Raw genomic sequence first — 16,435 nt, 5'->3', positions numbered from 1 at the left:
CCTTCTCACCACCAGCCAAGCTACGTCTTGGTGCTTGTTTGAAAGTTCTGGTGATGAGGCATTCCGCCAAATGACTTTGACGGTCTACTCGGGGAACCATCCGACAGGATCCACCGTTTCCTTTTCCCGTAGGGCCTTGAGGACATTCCGTGCAGACCACTGCCTGATGGACCGGTGGTCAAAGGTGTTTTCCCGCAGAAACTGCTCCACGAAGGATAGGTGGTACGGCACGTCCCAACTGCACGGAGCGTTCCGCGGCAATGTGACCAGGCCCATCCTTCGCAACACCGGGGACAGATAGAACCTCAGCACGTAGTGACACTTGGAGTTTGCGTACTGGGGATCTACACATAGCTTGATGCAGCCGCACACGAAGGTGGTCATCAGGATGAGGGCCACGTTGGGTACATTTTTCCCGCCCATGTCCAGAGATTTGAACACCGTGTCCCTCCGGACCCGGTCCATTTTAGATCCCCAGACGAAGCGGAAAATGGCTCGGGTGACTGCCACGGCGCAGGAGTGGGGTATGGGCCAGACCTGCGCCACGTAGAGCAACAACGTGAGCGCCTCGCACCTGATGACCAGGTTCTTACCCACAATGGAGAGAGATCGCTGCCCCCACATGCCCAACTTTTGTCGTACCTTGGCTACTCGCTCCTCCCATGTTTTGGTGCATGCCCCGGCCCTTCCGAACCATATCCCCAGCACCTTCAGGTAATCTGACCTGACGGTGAAGGGGACAAAGGATCGGTCAGCCCAGTTCCCAAAGAACATGGCCTCGCTCTTGCCGTGGTTAACTTTGGCTCCCGAGGCCAGTTCGAACTGGTCGCAGATGCTCATCAGTCTGCGCACGGACAGCGGATCCGAGCAGAAGACGGCGACGTCATCCATGTACAGGGAGGTTTTGACCTGAGTGCCTCAGCTGCCTGGGATTGTCACCCCTCTTATGCTCGCATCCTTCCTAATAGACTCAGCAAAGGGTTCAATACAGCAAACAAACAAGACCGGGGACAGAGGACAGCCCTGTCTGACTCCAGATTTGATCGGGAAACTTTCAGATTCCCACCCGTTGATTGACACTGCGCTACTGATGTTTGTGTAGAGCAGTTGGATCCAATTGCAGATTCCCTCCCCAAACCCCATTTTGGAAAGCACGTCCATCATGTAGGTGTGCGATATCCTGTCAAAAGCCTTCTCCTGGTCCAGGCTGATGAGGCAGGTGTCCACCCTCCTGTCCCGTACGTAGGCGATCGTATCCCTGAGTAGCGCGAGACTATCAGAGATCTTCCTGCCGGGTACAGTACAGGTCTGATCGGGGTGAATCACCAACTCCAGAGCAGACTTGACTCGACTGGCTATGACTTTGGACAGAATCTTGTAATCAACATTAAGCAGTGAGATGGGCCGCCAATTTCTGATTTCTGCCCTCTCCCCCTTCTGCTTGTAAATGAGGGTGATGATGCCTTTCCTCATGGATTCTGACATGCTGCCGGCCAGGAGCATACTCTCGTATACTTCCAGCAGGTCTGGGCCGACCCAGTCCCACAGGGCCGAGTACAACTTGACCGGTAAGCCGTCGCTCCCGGGAGTTTTACTCGTCTCGAAAGACTCGACGGCCTTTGTCAGCTCGTCCAGAGTTAGCGGCTTGTCCAGTCCCTCCCTCCTGCTGTCATCTAAGACCTCTGTGATAGATGACAGGAAGGACTGGGAGGCTCTGCTGTCTGGGAGGACTATCAATTCGGTGAAAGACGCCCTTTGGTCTGCCCGAAACTTGCTGGTCTTCCAGCGCAAAGAGTTGTCCACCACCGAATGTTGCAGACTGGCACATTCCAAGGTCCAGGACTACGTGCTGAGGGACGCACTAAAGCTTGGGGCAGCCGCAGCAAAGGCTCAATGGGGAAAGACCACAGTGTAAGGTCCCCCCACCAAGCTGGACTGAGGGGCTGGAACCATGGGAAACCCCTCGAACTGTATTGTTAATATTCTCAATTGCTGTAAATGTAAAACTGTAATTGACATGACAATTGTGAAACGGAAGGGTTGGGAAGAAACTCATGACAGTATTGAAGGAAACTGATCTCCCTTGCAATGTTTGTATTTTTTGGTGCTGTTTGGAAACTGTTTGGCAATGTAATGTTTACAGATTTTTATGAATAAAGTATATTTTGGAAATAAAAAAAAAAAATTCTCCCAGTAATGGTGACAGAACGGGAGGTGTTGGGTCACATGTTTGCACAGAAAGATTTTAGCAACAAAAAATTAGTTTTAACGTTAGGTGCCTAAATGTGTCGTATTTTAAGACAAGTTTTTTTTAAAAGGGAAACAATTGAGACAACAGGTAATTAAGATGCTAATGAGTTGGCTTTAATGTTTCTCATAGACTGTAATTACTCAGCAATTGAAAAATACCGCTTTGAACCATTTTTTAAGCTGTAACAGAGCGAATTGAGCAGGACAGAGGCTGAGGGATAGAGGAAGAGGCAGAGAGAGTGACTTTTCCGAATAGGATTTTTTAAAATTCGTTTTTGTGGGATGTGGACGTCTCTGGCTCGCTGGCACTTATTGCTTATCCCTAATTGCCCTTGAACTGAGTGGCTTGCTAGGACATTTCAGAGGGCATTTTTTAAGAGTCAACCACATTGCTGTGGATCTGGAGTCACATGTGGGCCAGATCAAGTAAGGACGGCAGATTTCCTTCCCAAAAGGACATTAGTGAACCAGATGGGTTTTTATAACAATCGACAATGGTTTCACAGTCATCATTAGGCTAGCTTTTTAAATTTTGAATTCAAATTTCACCATCTGCAATGGTGGGAGCATTAGCCTGGGCTCTGGATTACTAGCCTAGTGACATTACCACGATGCCATCACCTCCTCTGGATGACACGCAGATAAACAAGTTTCCAAAGAGAAAGCAACAAGAGCTAGCGAGGGTCGCCCACTCCTCTTGGACGTAGTCTTGGAGATTTCACCACATGGCCTTTCACCTCCAAGCATTGCCGCCTCCATGGGTTGCCCAACAAGTCCATCCTCTGACAGCTCACAGCCAATGAAGTATTAGTGAATTGTAGTTACTGTTGTAATGTGGGAAATGTTGCGGCTTCCTTTAAATTCCTGGAGGCCAATCCTAGAGGGTTGGAAGAGAATGTGGTCAGCCTAGAATGACTCTGGAGGAACAGGGGACTTTGGACCAATGGTTCCCTAAGCTGTCTACTACTGAGGTTTTCCTGCCTAATGTCTAGGCCTGTTGTAGACTAATTGATAGAGATTGATCACTGTGATTCATCATCAACTCCATCATCGCTGTATCATGTGACTACCAGGATGAGCTAAATGGGCCGTGGGCTTTTATTGTCTAGAAATTCCTAAGTGTTAGATGACACAGCAACATATAGTCAGGAGTAGGCCATTGAGCCCTTCTGTTATTTGATTAGATCATGGCTGTTTTGTATCTCAATTCCATTTTCCTGCCTATGCTCCATATTGCGAGATACCCTTATCCATGGATCGCAGTTTTGAAAATTTGAATTCCGCCCCCCCCCCAGTATCCACAGCCTTTTTAAGGGAGAGAGTGCCCGATTTCCACTAGCCTTGAAAAAGTATTTCTTGATTTCTGTCCCGAATGACCTAGCTCTAATTTTAAGATTAAAAAAGGGAAAGACTTGCATTTGTACAGTGCCTTTCATTACCTCAGGACATCGCAAAACGCTTTACAGCCAATTCTGAGTGTAGTTAGTGTTGTGATGTCGGAATTGTGTCCATTTGTTACGGACTCCCCACCAAAGCAGGTAGTTTCTCTCTCTCTCTCTACCCCATAGAATCCTTACGATCCTGTACCCCATTTATTTTCTTACATTCCAAGCAATGACTGGCTTTCTTATTCCTCCCACCACAATGAACAACTTCCCACTTTGCTATAATTAAATTTCTTTGCCATTTATCTGCCCTCTCCGGAAACCGATTTTAAACCTGTGTGTTTTCTCCTTCACCATAATTCTCTGGTTGAAACAAAAGATTACACAGCAGTCTTACATAGTATTTAAAGCACAGGAACAGGCCATTCGGCCCAGCTGGTCTATGCCAGTGGTTATGCTCCACACGAGCCTCCTCCCATCCTCTTCATCTCACCCTATCAACATTCCTTCTATTCCTTTCTCCCTCATATGATTATCTAGCTTTCCCTTGAATGCATCTAAGTTACTCACCTCAACTATTCCCTGCCGTAGCAAATTCCACATTCTCACCACTCTCTGGGTAAAGAAGTTTCTCCTGAATTCCCTACCCGAGGAATTTCCTTCTTTTAGGGAAGGAAATCTGCCGTCCTTACCTGGTCTGGCCGACATGTGACACCAGATCCACAGCAATGTGGTTGACTCTTAACTGCCCTCTGAAATGGCCTAGCAAGCTACTCAGTTGTACCTCCAGCACATGGACTGCAATGGTTCAAGAAGGCAGCTCACCTCCGCCACCATCTCAAGGGCAATTAGGGATGAGTAATAAATGGTGGCCTTGCCAGCGACGCCCACATCCCATGAAAGAATTAAAAAAAAAGTTTCTCTCTTTAACTAATCAAATCTCAGACATTTCATTATCCCACTGGATGACTCTTAACTGTTAGTAAAGCAGCCTTTTCCCCCATCTCCCAATGTTTTTATAATTAACCAGTAAAAGCGTTCATGGATTTAAAAAAAAAACTAAAAACACAATTTTCCCACAGGGACGATCTCTCTCGGATGCCCTTCACCACCATGTGCATCAAGGAGAGCCTGCGGCTACACCCACCTGTCACTACTGTGGCTCGTTGCTGCACTGAGGACATCAAGCTTCCTGACGGCAGGGTAATTCCCAAGGGTAAGGCGGAATGTGGTACTGGGGCTTAAAGGGTTAAAAGACTAGGACAGGCTTGTGTCCCCTTGAGCTTGGAAGGTTGAGGGGATGATGTCATTGAGGTGTTTAATATGGTAAAGAGATTCGACAGAGAGAAAGTATTCCCTCAGATGGGACAATCCAGCACAAGGAGACACAACCTTAAAGTTACTGCTAGGCCGTTCAGGAGCGAAATCAGGAAGCTTTTGTGCACAGTGGAAATGTGAACCTCTCTTCCCAATAGGCTGCAGATTCTGGGGGTCATGCACTGTCCACAGTCCCTGCAATCTCCTGCTTCCTCCCTGATCATCCATTCACTTCCCCTGGCATAAGTTTTAGGTTAATCTGCATCAATGGTTATTTTCATTGTTTTATGAACTTGTGTTTAAGGAGAAGCGAGGCAGTAATTGTGAACATTTGTTTATTTTATAGGGAATACCTGTCTGCTCAGTATCTATGGAACTCATCATAACCCTGCAGTTTGGCCGGATCCTGAGGTACTGACAACTTCTACTTCAATGAGACAAAGTAACAGAGCACTAATGTTCAATCAGCTGCACTTCCCTCTTGCCCTGATTCTCTGGAATTATAGAGAGAGGAGTTAAAGGACTGAGAGGGAGTTTGTTTTATTCATTTGTGGGATGTGGGCGTCGCTGGCTGGACCAGCTTTTATTGCCCATCCCAAACTGTCCTTGAACTGAGTGCTTTGCTAGGGCATGTCAGAGGGCATTTTTTTAAAGTGTCAACCACATTGCTGTGGGTCTGGAGTCACCTGTAGTCTAGACCAGGTCAGGACAGCGGACTTCCTTCTCTGAAGGATATTAGTGAACCAGATGGGTTTTTACAACCATCGACAATGGTTTCATGGCCAACATTAGACTAGCTTTTAATTCCAGATTTATTAATTGAATTCAAATTTCACCACCTGCCGAGGTGGGATTCGAACTCATGTCCCCAGAGCACTAGCCTGGGCTCTGGATTACTAGTGCAGTGTTGGAGTCTACGGCTGAGAAATTGGAAGAGTTGCGCCCATTTTTCAGGTGCCACACGGCCTACCATGGACCCAAAATGGCAGCGAGATGTGCAGCGCCCGCCCTATGGGGAAAAGCAAACAAAAGGTGTCCTTTACCCAGCGGGAAACTGGAGCAGATGTTGGGTCCTTTTCAAGTACAATTATGAGGACATCCCACCCCCACCCGGCCAACAGTGCTTTGCCCCAAGGGAGCTGATGCCATTGTGGGCTGTACTCGGGTAAACACTGTTTAGGGATGACCTGCAACAAAGAAATAACAATTGGTATTTATATAGCACCTTTAATGTGGTAAAACATCTCAACGTGCTTTACGGGAGCGTTAGTAACCAGAATTTGACACCAAGCCAAATAAGGGGTTATTTGGACAGATGACCAAAAGCTTGGTCAAAGAAATAGGTTTGAAGAAGTGTCTTAACAAGGAAAGCAAGATAGAAAGGTGGAGAGGTTTAGTGAGGGAATTCCAGAGATTAGGACCTCAGCAGATGAAGGCACAGCCGCCAATCGCGGAGTAATGTTCAAGAGGCCAGAATGGGAGGAGTGTAGATATCTCGGAGAGTTGTGGGGCTGGAGGAGATTACAGAGATAGGGAAGGGCGAGACCATGGAGGGATTTGAAAAGAAGGATGAGAATTTTAAAATCGATGAGTTGCTCAACTGGGAGCCAAAGTAAGTCAGCGAGCACAGGGGAGATGGGTGAACAGGACCTTGTGCGAGTAAGGACACAGTTGGCCGGTTATGTCAGGTTGAATATGGGAAATTGGCCAGGAGTGCATTGTGATACTCAAGTCTATCGGTAATAAAGGCAGGCAAAATGCTCACGCAAATGGACACAGGGAAGAATAAAGTTACACAGGCCTGGTTACTAGGATTATTATGATACATGTATCCTGCTAGTAAACCAAAAATAGAGCTGGGAAAATAGAAGGAAATTTGGAGTCAAAGTCATAGACCCTGTGGTGGGATAAATGTGACATAGGTAGGGAGGAGTCACCATTGTGCATCAATGAACAGTTGTCCAAAGTTTGTAGACTGTTGTGGCAGGCGGGTGAAGTCCTGAGGCTATTTGAGGGGTAGAAGGATTGGAGGATGCACCAATGGAGGCATTTCCAGGATGTGTGCAGAAGCGATTGTGAGGTAGAAAAACAGTGTTGACGTTGGAGGCCACCACAAGTAAAGGCCTGCTCGGGTCTGCAATTGAAACCCAACCCGGGCCCAACCCGACCACATCCAACCCAAACCCGACCCGGGCCCAACCCGACCACATCCAACCCAAACCCGACCCGGGCCCAACCCGACCACATCCAACCCAAACCCGACCCGGGCCCAACCCGACCACATCCAACCCAAACCCGACCCGGGCCCAACCCGACCACATCCAACCCAAACGCGACCCGGGCCCAACCCGACCACATCCAACCCAAACCCAACCCGGGTCCAACCCAAACCCAACCCGGGCCCAACCCGACCACATCCAACCCAAACCCGATCCGGGCCCAACCCGACCACATCCAACCCAAACCCGACCCGGGCCCAACCCGACCACATCCAACCCAAACCCGACCCGGGCCCAACCCGACCACATCCAACCCAAACCCGACCCGGGCCCAACCCGACCACATCCAACCCAAACCCGACCCGGCCCAACCCGACCACATCCAACCCAAACCCGACCCGGGCCCAACCCGACCACATCCAACCCAACCCCGACCCGGGCCCAACCCGACCACATCCAACCCAACCCCGACCCGGGCCCAACCCGACCACATCCAACCCAAACCCGACCCGGGCCTAACCCGACCACATCCAACCCAAACCCGACCCGGGCCCAACCCGACCACATCCAACCCAAACCCGATCCGGGCCCAACTCGACCACATCCAACCCAAACCCAACCCCAGGCCCAACCCGAGCACATCCAACCTAAACCCAACCCGGGCCCAACCCGACCATATCCAACCCAAACCCAACCCCAGGCCCAACCCGACCACATCCAACCCAAACCCAACCCCAGGCCCAACCCGAGCACATCCAACCCAAACCCGACCCGGGCCCAACCCGACCACATCCAACCCAAACCCAACCCCGGCCAATCCCGACCCCATCCAACCCAAACCCAACCCGGGCCCAACCCGACCACATCCAACCCAAACCCAACCCGAGCACATCCAACCTAAACCCAACCCGGGCCCAACCCGACCATATCCAACCCAAACCCAACCCCAGGCCCAACCTGAGCACATCCAACCCAAACCCAACTCGGGCCCAACCTGACCACATCCAACCCAAACCCAACCCCAGGCCCAACCCGACCACATCCAACCCAAACTCGACCCCGGCCCGAGTCCTTTGATATTTTCCCGCGCCCGACCTGACCTGACCCGACTACTGGAATGAAGTTAATTATATCAAAGAGGTTGTGCTCTACCTTGTCCAAATGTTGTGATCCTCCTTTCCAGCAGCAGGCTATTCCTGCAGAATCGTGCCGATGGAGGCAGACTAGTGCGGAGTCCGGATGCACGTTTCCCACCTTGACGTCCCGGCTGTTCACATTTTGAAGCTTACTTCCCTTTCCCTCACTGAGCAAAAGGCAGCGCTGTGTCCGACCCGGCCCGAGCCCACCCGAGCCCGAATGCCGGACCCGGAAGGGAGACCCGACCCGACCCGAACCCGACACGTGTTGTCGGGTCTGGTCGGGTTCGAGTCGGTTAGCCATGCTCTAACCACAAGACCTGGAAGAGGTAGAGAAATGTCCTTCAGCTCAGGAGAGTGAATCTCTGGCCAGGACCCAGATGGCAGCTGCAGGTGAAAAAACAATCGAACCAGAGACCAGTCAGAGGTTTAGCTGGAACTGTAGCAGTCGCGGAAGCGACTGAGCAGCAGATCAGAGGCTCAGCAGCTGAGTTTTATGGTGTATCCCAATGCAGAAACATTCTCTTAATGTCCAGAGAAGACCAGGAATCTGGTAGTCAAATTTGAGAAAAGATTCAGTGCTCACTGAGGAAAACTAAGGGCAGGTGTGGTCGGGGTTGGGCAGTGCCAGGTTAAACTAGCAGGTAACTTGTCATTAGGGCTAAAATGCACCCACTATTATAGAGCCGGAGGGACTTAAACAGTGGAAGAGCGGAGATTGGGGGAGAAAGGGCAGCAAATGGCAAAGGATGGAGGTGCAGAGTAAGGAGAGCTGACTGTCCAGGAGCTCATTGAATCTTTGTCAAGGAAGGGAAGGACTGTTTCCTCCTCCCCATTCCCACGTTTGGGAGGATGGTTAAACCACAGTGCTCCTCATGCCCCCAGGAAACCTAACAAGACTGCACTGAAGAACCGGCCTAGGTTAAGTATCTGGAGTGGGACTTGAACCCACAAATCCTCTCTGGCTAAAGGAGAGGCATCAGAGGACTGGAGGACAGTGAATATGGTGCCATTATTCAAGAAGGATACAGGGATAAACCAGGTAATTACAGGCCGGTGAGTCTAACACCAGTGGTTGGGAAAATATTGGAAAAAATTCTGAGGGACAGGATTAATCTCCACTTGGAGAGGCAGGGATTAATCAGGGATAGTCAGCACGGCTTTGTCAGGGGGAGATCGTGTCTAACAAACTTGATTGAATTTTTCGAGGAGGTGACTAGATGTATAGATGAGGGTAAAGCAGTTGATGTAGTTTACATGGACTTCTCTAAGGCTTTTGGTAAGGTCCCACATGGGAGATTGGTTAAGAAGGTAAGAGCCCATGGGATCCAGGACAATTTGGCAATTTGGATCCAAAATTGGTTTAGTGGCAGAAGGCAGAGGTTCGAGGGTTGTTTCTGTGAGTGGAAGCCTGTGACCAGTGGTGTACCGCAGGGATCAGTGCTGGGACCCTTGTGGTTTGTAGTGTACATCAATGATTTAGACATGAATATAGGAGGTATGATCAGTAAGTTCGCAGATGACACAATAATTGTTGGTGTCATAAATAGTGAGGAGGAAAGCCTTAGATTACAGGACGATATAAATGGGCTGGTGAGATGGGCGGAGCTGTGGCAAATGGAATTTAATCCTGAGAAGTGTGAGGTGATGCATTTTGGGAGGACTAACAAGGCAAGGGAATATACAATGGATTGTAGGACCCTAGGAAATACAGAGGGTCAGAGGGACCTTGGTGTACTTGTCCATAGATCACTGAAGGCAGCAGCATAGGTAGATAAGGTGGTTAGGAAGGCATATGGGATACTTGCCTTTATTAGCTGAGGCATAGAATATAAGAGCAGGGAGGTTATGATGGAGCTGTATAAAACACTAGTAAGGCCACAGCTGGAGTACTGTGTACAGTTCTGGTCACCATACTATAGGAAGGATGTGATTGCAATGGAGAGGGTGCAGAAGAGATTCACCAGGATATTGCCTGGGCTGGAGCATTTCAGCTATGAGGAGAGACTGAAAAGGCTAGGGTTGTTTTCCTTGGAGCAGAGAAGGCTGAGGGGAGACATGATTGAGGTATACAAAATTATGAGGGGCATTGATAGGGTAGATAGGAAGAAACTTTTTCCCTTAGTGGAGGCATAGATTTAAGGTAAGAGGCAGGAGGTTTAGAGGGGATTTGAGGAAAATATGTTTCACCCAGAAGGTGCTTGGGATCTGAAACGCATTGCCCGAAGGGGTTGTAGAGGCAGGAACCCTCACAACATTTAAGAAGTATGTAGATGAGCACTTGAAAAGCCTTAGCATACAAGGCTATGGGCCAAGTGCTGGAAAATGGGATTAGAATAGATAGGTGCTTGATGGCCATCACAGATATGATGGGCTGAAGGGCCTGTTTCTGTGCTGTATAACTCTATGACTCTAACCTTCTGACACAGAGGTGACCGTGGCTGATAAGTAGCTCTCTGTTCTGGTGACTAGAGATTATTCACATTTTCCAGTTAGTTCACACCAAATGTTAATATCCCCATCACTGAGATCTCATGACGATCTCACTAGATCCTTCCTTTCCTGTTTGTATTTCACATTTCAGAGCTTCAGTAGTTTATAAACCTGCAGGGGCAGCAGGGGTCCATGGCTGCCTGTGATTGGTCTCTGCGGAGTTTCCTGTTTGATGAGTGAAGGACCTGTTTCAGTGTCCCTGACTGTGTAACCATCTCACCTGTTGCCTTTTGCAGGTATATGACCCGTCCCGCTTCGATTCCACAAACGCAGACAAGAGGGCCCCGTACGCCTTCATCCCATTCTCGGCTGGTCCCAGGTGAGTTGCGCCTCGGCGGCTGTTCAGTGCTCATTTTCATTGTCATATTTTTGCTGAGATTTCCACTTCCTCTGCTCCAGGGTGACTGACAGTATGGACTGATTTGCTCAGGGATGTCAGGTTTCAGTGGCACTCGCTGTTCCAATCCAGAATTCTGAAACTAACCTAAGTCTTCAGGTGGGAATGCCATGGGATCGGGTAGAACACCCGTTTTACACCCAGTTCAGTATTGCTGTCTACTGACCTCAGTGGACAGTAAAATCAGGCAGTGTTAAACAGTCATCGATCCCAATCATCGCAGCTTCCTGAGAAGCAGGTTTGGTATTGAGTCAGTGCCAGAAACAGCAGTAAATCCAACCTGACCTGCACACAATCCAGAGCTCATTCCTTATCCACATCCTATCCAACCTTGCTGGCTCTTTGCCCCCCAGTCGGAGCCTTTTCACTTTGGTCAAACCCATCCAAAATGGCACAGGACGTGTTATTACATCATTTAAATGCTCCTATCTGTTGAGGCTTCTTGCTCTCATCCATTCAGCCCCTGTAGTTACATGTCAGGGTCAGGGTCTCCAGTCCTGCTCCCTGACGTCCTGGGAACTGGCACACACAGGGTGGGGTGGGGAATAGAGACGACAACACAGGGCCCCAAACTGGTGGAACAATTGGTGCCATGAGATGATCAGTGATGTTTGGGATTGTTTCTAAAGATGGAGTTTAATGATCGAGTGCCAGTGACAGCAAACCTCAGAACACCTGTGTGACATTAAGGGTTCAATTAACTTGGAAGTGAGGGGCAGTCCCCAAGTCGGGACCATCTGCTTGTCCCAAGGATGCTGGGCGGGCAGCGGGACCACCTCGGCAATATTTCCAGAGGAGGATTCTGAACTGGCCGAGCCGAGTGTCCAGTTAAAGACGGCGGACGGGGTGCTGATGCTGCCACCCCAGTCAGCTCTGGAGCCTCAACAGCGTTACAGGGATAGGTGGGCACTGCTGATGCAGGCTGGAGAACATGAGGGCACCTCAACATGGAGGCACCCTCCAGTAGATAATCTGAATGTAAAAGATTAGGTGGCCGAGGGCAGTAGGCCCTGCTGATTGGAAGGGAGACCCCCTTCAGATGCATCTATGGGGCAGGTCTTTCCTGGCTGCTGCCCCCTCTTTGGGGCATGGAGCCTCTGGATCAGATGCCCTCCCTGGGATCCTGCTGGGCAGACACCCCACACAGTGGGGGGGGAGGGGCTGCTCCGACGCCAGTAAACTGCCAGCGACCTGGCAAAATGTCCCTTAATTGGGCCTTTAATTATTCAAATTGGCCATCCAACTCTGAGGGGGCTTGACAGGGGAGATGTTGAGAGGATGTTTCCCCTCAAGGGGGAAGCGAGAACTCAGGGGCAAAGTTTCAGAATAAGGGGTTTCCCATTTAAGACAGAGATGAGGAGGAATTTCTTCTCTCAGAGGATCGTTAACCTTTGGAATTCTCTTCCCGAGAAAGCAGTGGAGGCTGGGTCATTGAATATATTCAAGGCTGAGCTCGGCAGATTTTTGATCTACAAGGGAGGCAAGGTTTATAGAGGGCAGGCAGGAAAGTGGAGTTAAGGCCACAATCAGAGCAGCCATGATCTCATTGAATAGCAGAGCAGGCTCGAGGGGCCGAATGGCCTACTCCTGCTTCTATTTCAAATGTTCTTATCCAACTCTGACCCCTCATCAGGCAAACAGGGCTATGATGTCATGTTTGACTGTGGAATGATAAGTGTTAGCACACACACTGCAATTCATGGGGCCAGCACCCCAACTGTCATTCAATCTGACTAACTTCAGGGGCTGAAGAGATGTAGAACTGGCCCAGGAAGGGATGTTGCAACTCACGCCACTGAACGATAAAGAAAGATAAAATCAGCCCCAGCGCTGTGGCCTTATCGCAGCATCAGCAAGAAGCTTAGAACAGAGCTCGCTCGCAAACTCCAAATAAGATCTGTCACAGCCACGACCTCAGCCCAGCATTTTGATGATAACCTGCACTGGTACCTGCAATGGGAGTGAGAGAACTCTTTACTCAGCCCTGTTATAACCTCACTTACAGCCACTGTACAAACTGAGATGGTAACTGGCCTCACTGCAGAATGCAAGTACAGAACTGTTGAGGTTATACAGGCCTCAGTGTTCACCATAGCTCAGTTGTTGGCACTCTTACCTCTGAGGTAGAAGATGATGGTTTAAGTCTCACTTCAACATAAGCTGACGCTCTCAGGGTGTGGAATTGAGGGAATGCTACAGTGTCTGGGGTGGCCTCTTTCAGATGAGATCTTAAATTGAGGCCTGCCTGCTCTCAGGTGGTTGTAAAAGATCCCATTGCACTACTTGAAGAGAGGGTGAGTTCTCCCTGGTGTCCTGACCAACATTTATCCTGCAGTCAACAACACAAAGAACAGATTATTATTACATTGCTGTTTGTGGGAGCTTGCTGTGCACAAATTGTCTGCCACATTTCCTACAACAGTGACTACACTTCAAAAAGTATTGTCATTGGCTGCAAAGTGCTTTGGGATGTCATGAGGTTAAGAAAGGTGCAAGAAAAATACAATTTTTTATTCATTCATGGGATGTGGGCATCACTGGCTCGGACGGCATTTATTGCCCATCCATAATTGCCCAGCAGCTGGTGATGAGCTGCCTTCTTGAACCACTGCAGTCCTTGTGAGGTAGGTACACCCCACAGTGCTGTTAGGAAGGGAGTTCCAGGATTTTGACCCAGTGACAGTGAAGGAATAGTGATATAGTTCCAAGTCGGGATGTTGTGTGGCTTGGAGGGGAACTTGCAGGTGGTGGTGTTCCCAAGCATCTGCTGCTCTTGTCCTTAAAGGTGGAAGAGGTCGCTGGTTTGGAAGGAGGCTTGGTGAGTTGCTGCAGTGCAACTTATTGAATGAAAGCTAGATGACCTCCATTCAATAATGGTGTAACCGCCCAAGCTGGGGGTCAGTTGCTCCGGCCTCTCAGATAAAGGAGGAACTCTTCCAGGCAACCCCGGTCTGCTTGGCTGTGTGTAGCACCAGTGATAGATTATTCCCAGCAACCACAGATTAATGCACAACATTTATTAACACTCACTGACTGACTTCAGGAATCAAATGGCTGTGGTTGAATTTGAACCCAGGTGTGAGTGATTCAGGCACTGGCTGCTGCACACAACAATTAACTGTCAGGAGCTGAGTTGTAGGAGATTGAGACAGATTCCTGGGAACACAGCAACAGAGTAGGCCATTCAGCCCATCAAGCCTGTTCTGCCAATTCAGTCATGGCTGCTCTGTATCTTAAATGCATCTACCTACCTTGGTTCTGTAATCCTTAATACCCTTGCCTGACAAAAACCTAACAATTTAAGATTTGAAATTTTCAAGCCTCAACAGCTTTTTGGGGGAAGTGAGTTCCAGATTTTCACTACCCTTTGCGTGCGACTTCTTGACATCACACCTGAACGGCCCAGCTCTAATTTTAAGCTTATGTCCCCTTGTTGTGGACTCTCTCTCCAGAGGAGATAGTTTCTCTCTATCCACCCTGTCAAATAGTTTAATCGTCTTAAACACCTCAATAAGATCACTCCTTAGTCTTCCATAGTTTAGAAAATACAAGTGTATTTCATTTAACTCGGATCGGTGCTGGGACCCTTGCGGTTTGTAGTGTACGTTAATGATTTAGACGTGAAAAGAGGAGGTATGATCAGTAAGTTCGCAGATGACACGAAAATTGGTGGTGTTGTAAATAGTGAGGAGGAAATCTTTAAATTACAGGGAGATATAGATGGGCTGGTAAGATGGGCGGAGCAGTGGTAAATGGAATTGAATCTTGAGAAGTGTGTGGTAATGCATTTTGGGAGGACTAACAAGGCAAGGGAATATACCATGGCTGGTAGGATCCTAGGAAGTACAGAAGGTCAGAGGGACCTTGGTGTACTTGTCCATAGATCACTGAAGGCAGCAGCACAGGTAGATAAGGTGGTTAGGAAGGCATATGGGATACTTGCCTTTATTAGCCGAGGCATAGAATATAAGAACAGGGAGGTTATGATGGAGCTGTATAAAATGCCAGTTAAGTCACAGCTGGAGTACTGTGTACAGTTCTGGTCACCACACTATAGCAAGGATGTGATTGCACTGGAGAGGGTGCAGAGGAGATTCACCAGGATGTTGCCTGGGCTGGAGCATTTCAGCTATGAAGAGAGACTGGATAGGCTAGGGCTGTTTTCCTTGGAGCAGAGATTGCTGAGGGGGGGGGACATGATGATGGTATACAAAATTATGAGGGGCATAGATAGGGTAGACAGGAAAAAACTTTTTCCCTTAGTGGAGGGGTCAAGAACCAGGGGGCATAGATTTAGTGCAAGGGGCAGGAGGTTTAGAGGGGATCTGAGGAAAATCTTCTCACCCAGCGGGTGGTTGGAATCTGGAACACACTAGCTGAAGAGGTGGTAGAGGCAGGAACACTCACAACATTTAAGTAGTATTTAGATGAGCACTTGAAATAACATAGCATACAAGGCTATGGGCCAAGTGCAGGAATATGGGATTAGAGTAGTCGGGTGCTGGATGGCCAGCACAGACACGATGGGCTGAAGAGCCTGTTTCAGTGCTGTATATCAATGACTCTAACTTTGATTCTTAACCTGAATCCTTGAGTTTCAGGTGGTGAGAAAGCTGAAACGGGTGAGAGGGGATGTCCTGTTATTCTTGATTCAAATGGGTGCTAATTATCCCCAATTCCGATTTTCCTTGTTCTTTAGGAATTGCATCGGGCAGAACTTTGCCCTGTCCGAGATGAAGGTGGCTGTGGCGCTGACTCTGTACCGCTTCAAGTTCACGCTGGATACATCCCAGGAGGTGCGAAGGAAACCTGAGCTGATTCTCCGGACCGAGAAAGGAATCTGGCTGAAACTGGAGCCGCTGCCAGGGCGGCAAGTCTGCCGAGGATCCCAGCAGACCGCTGAATGAAAGCGGCAGAAGGAGGAGAGAAAATGCAAACGGAGGTGGGGAGGGGAATAAATTCTTTGAACCCAACTTTCAATCCCTGCGAGGGTGAAATGCTACAGCTTAAAGGAAAAGGGAGTTTTGTTTTAAACCCGCTGACAAATATGAAAAATGTTTCACACAAGTGCCGCAGCTTGGGGCTGAAATGCTCTGAATAAACTACACGACCCTAGCCCTTCACTAGTCCCTACAGATGCTGTGTTATGCTAAAAGCAAACTCCTATCTGTGCAGTTAATGGCTTTCCTGAATATTGTAACAATCCATTGAATTGAATAAAAGGAACTGTGAAATATT

General features: G+C 48.8%; 1 protein-coding gene across 7 annotated transcripts in view; it reads left to right on the top strand.

Moving 5' to 3' along the window:
* Positions 1-16,435, top strand: part of LOC137355586 (ultra-long-chain fatty acid omega-hydroxylase-like) — a 162,961-nt gene extending 146,526 nt beyond the window's left edge. For all 7 annotated transcript variants that reach the window (XM_068020866.1, XM_068020868.1, XM_068020867.1 and 4 more), the window contains exons 10-13: positions 4,718-4,851; positions 5,299-5,363; positions 11,037-11,119; positions 15,897-16,435. In XM_068020866.1, the coding sequence (XP_067876967.1) occupies positions 4,718-4,851; positions 5,299-5,363; positions 11,037-11,119; positions 15,897-16,104 (490 nt within the window). In that variant the 3' untranslated portion in view covers positions 16,105-16,435. The remainder of the gene's footprint in view (positions 1-4,717; positions 4,852-5,298; positions 5,364-11,036; positions 11,120-15,896) is intronic.

Source organism: Heterodontus francisci, chromosome 43 (assembly GCF_036365525.1).
Source record: "Heterodontus francisci isolate sHetFra1 chromosome 43, sHetFra1.hap1, whole genome shotgun sequence".
Classification (NCBI taxonomy): domain Eukaryota; kingdom Metazoa; phylum Chordata; class Chondrichthyes; order Heterodontiformes; family Heterodontidae; genus Heterodontus; species Heterodontus francisci.
This window is presented reverse-complemented; position numbering and strand designations above follow the sequence as displayed.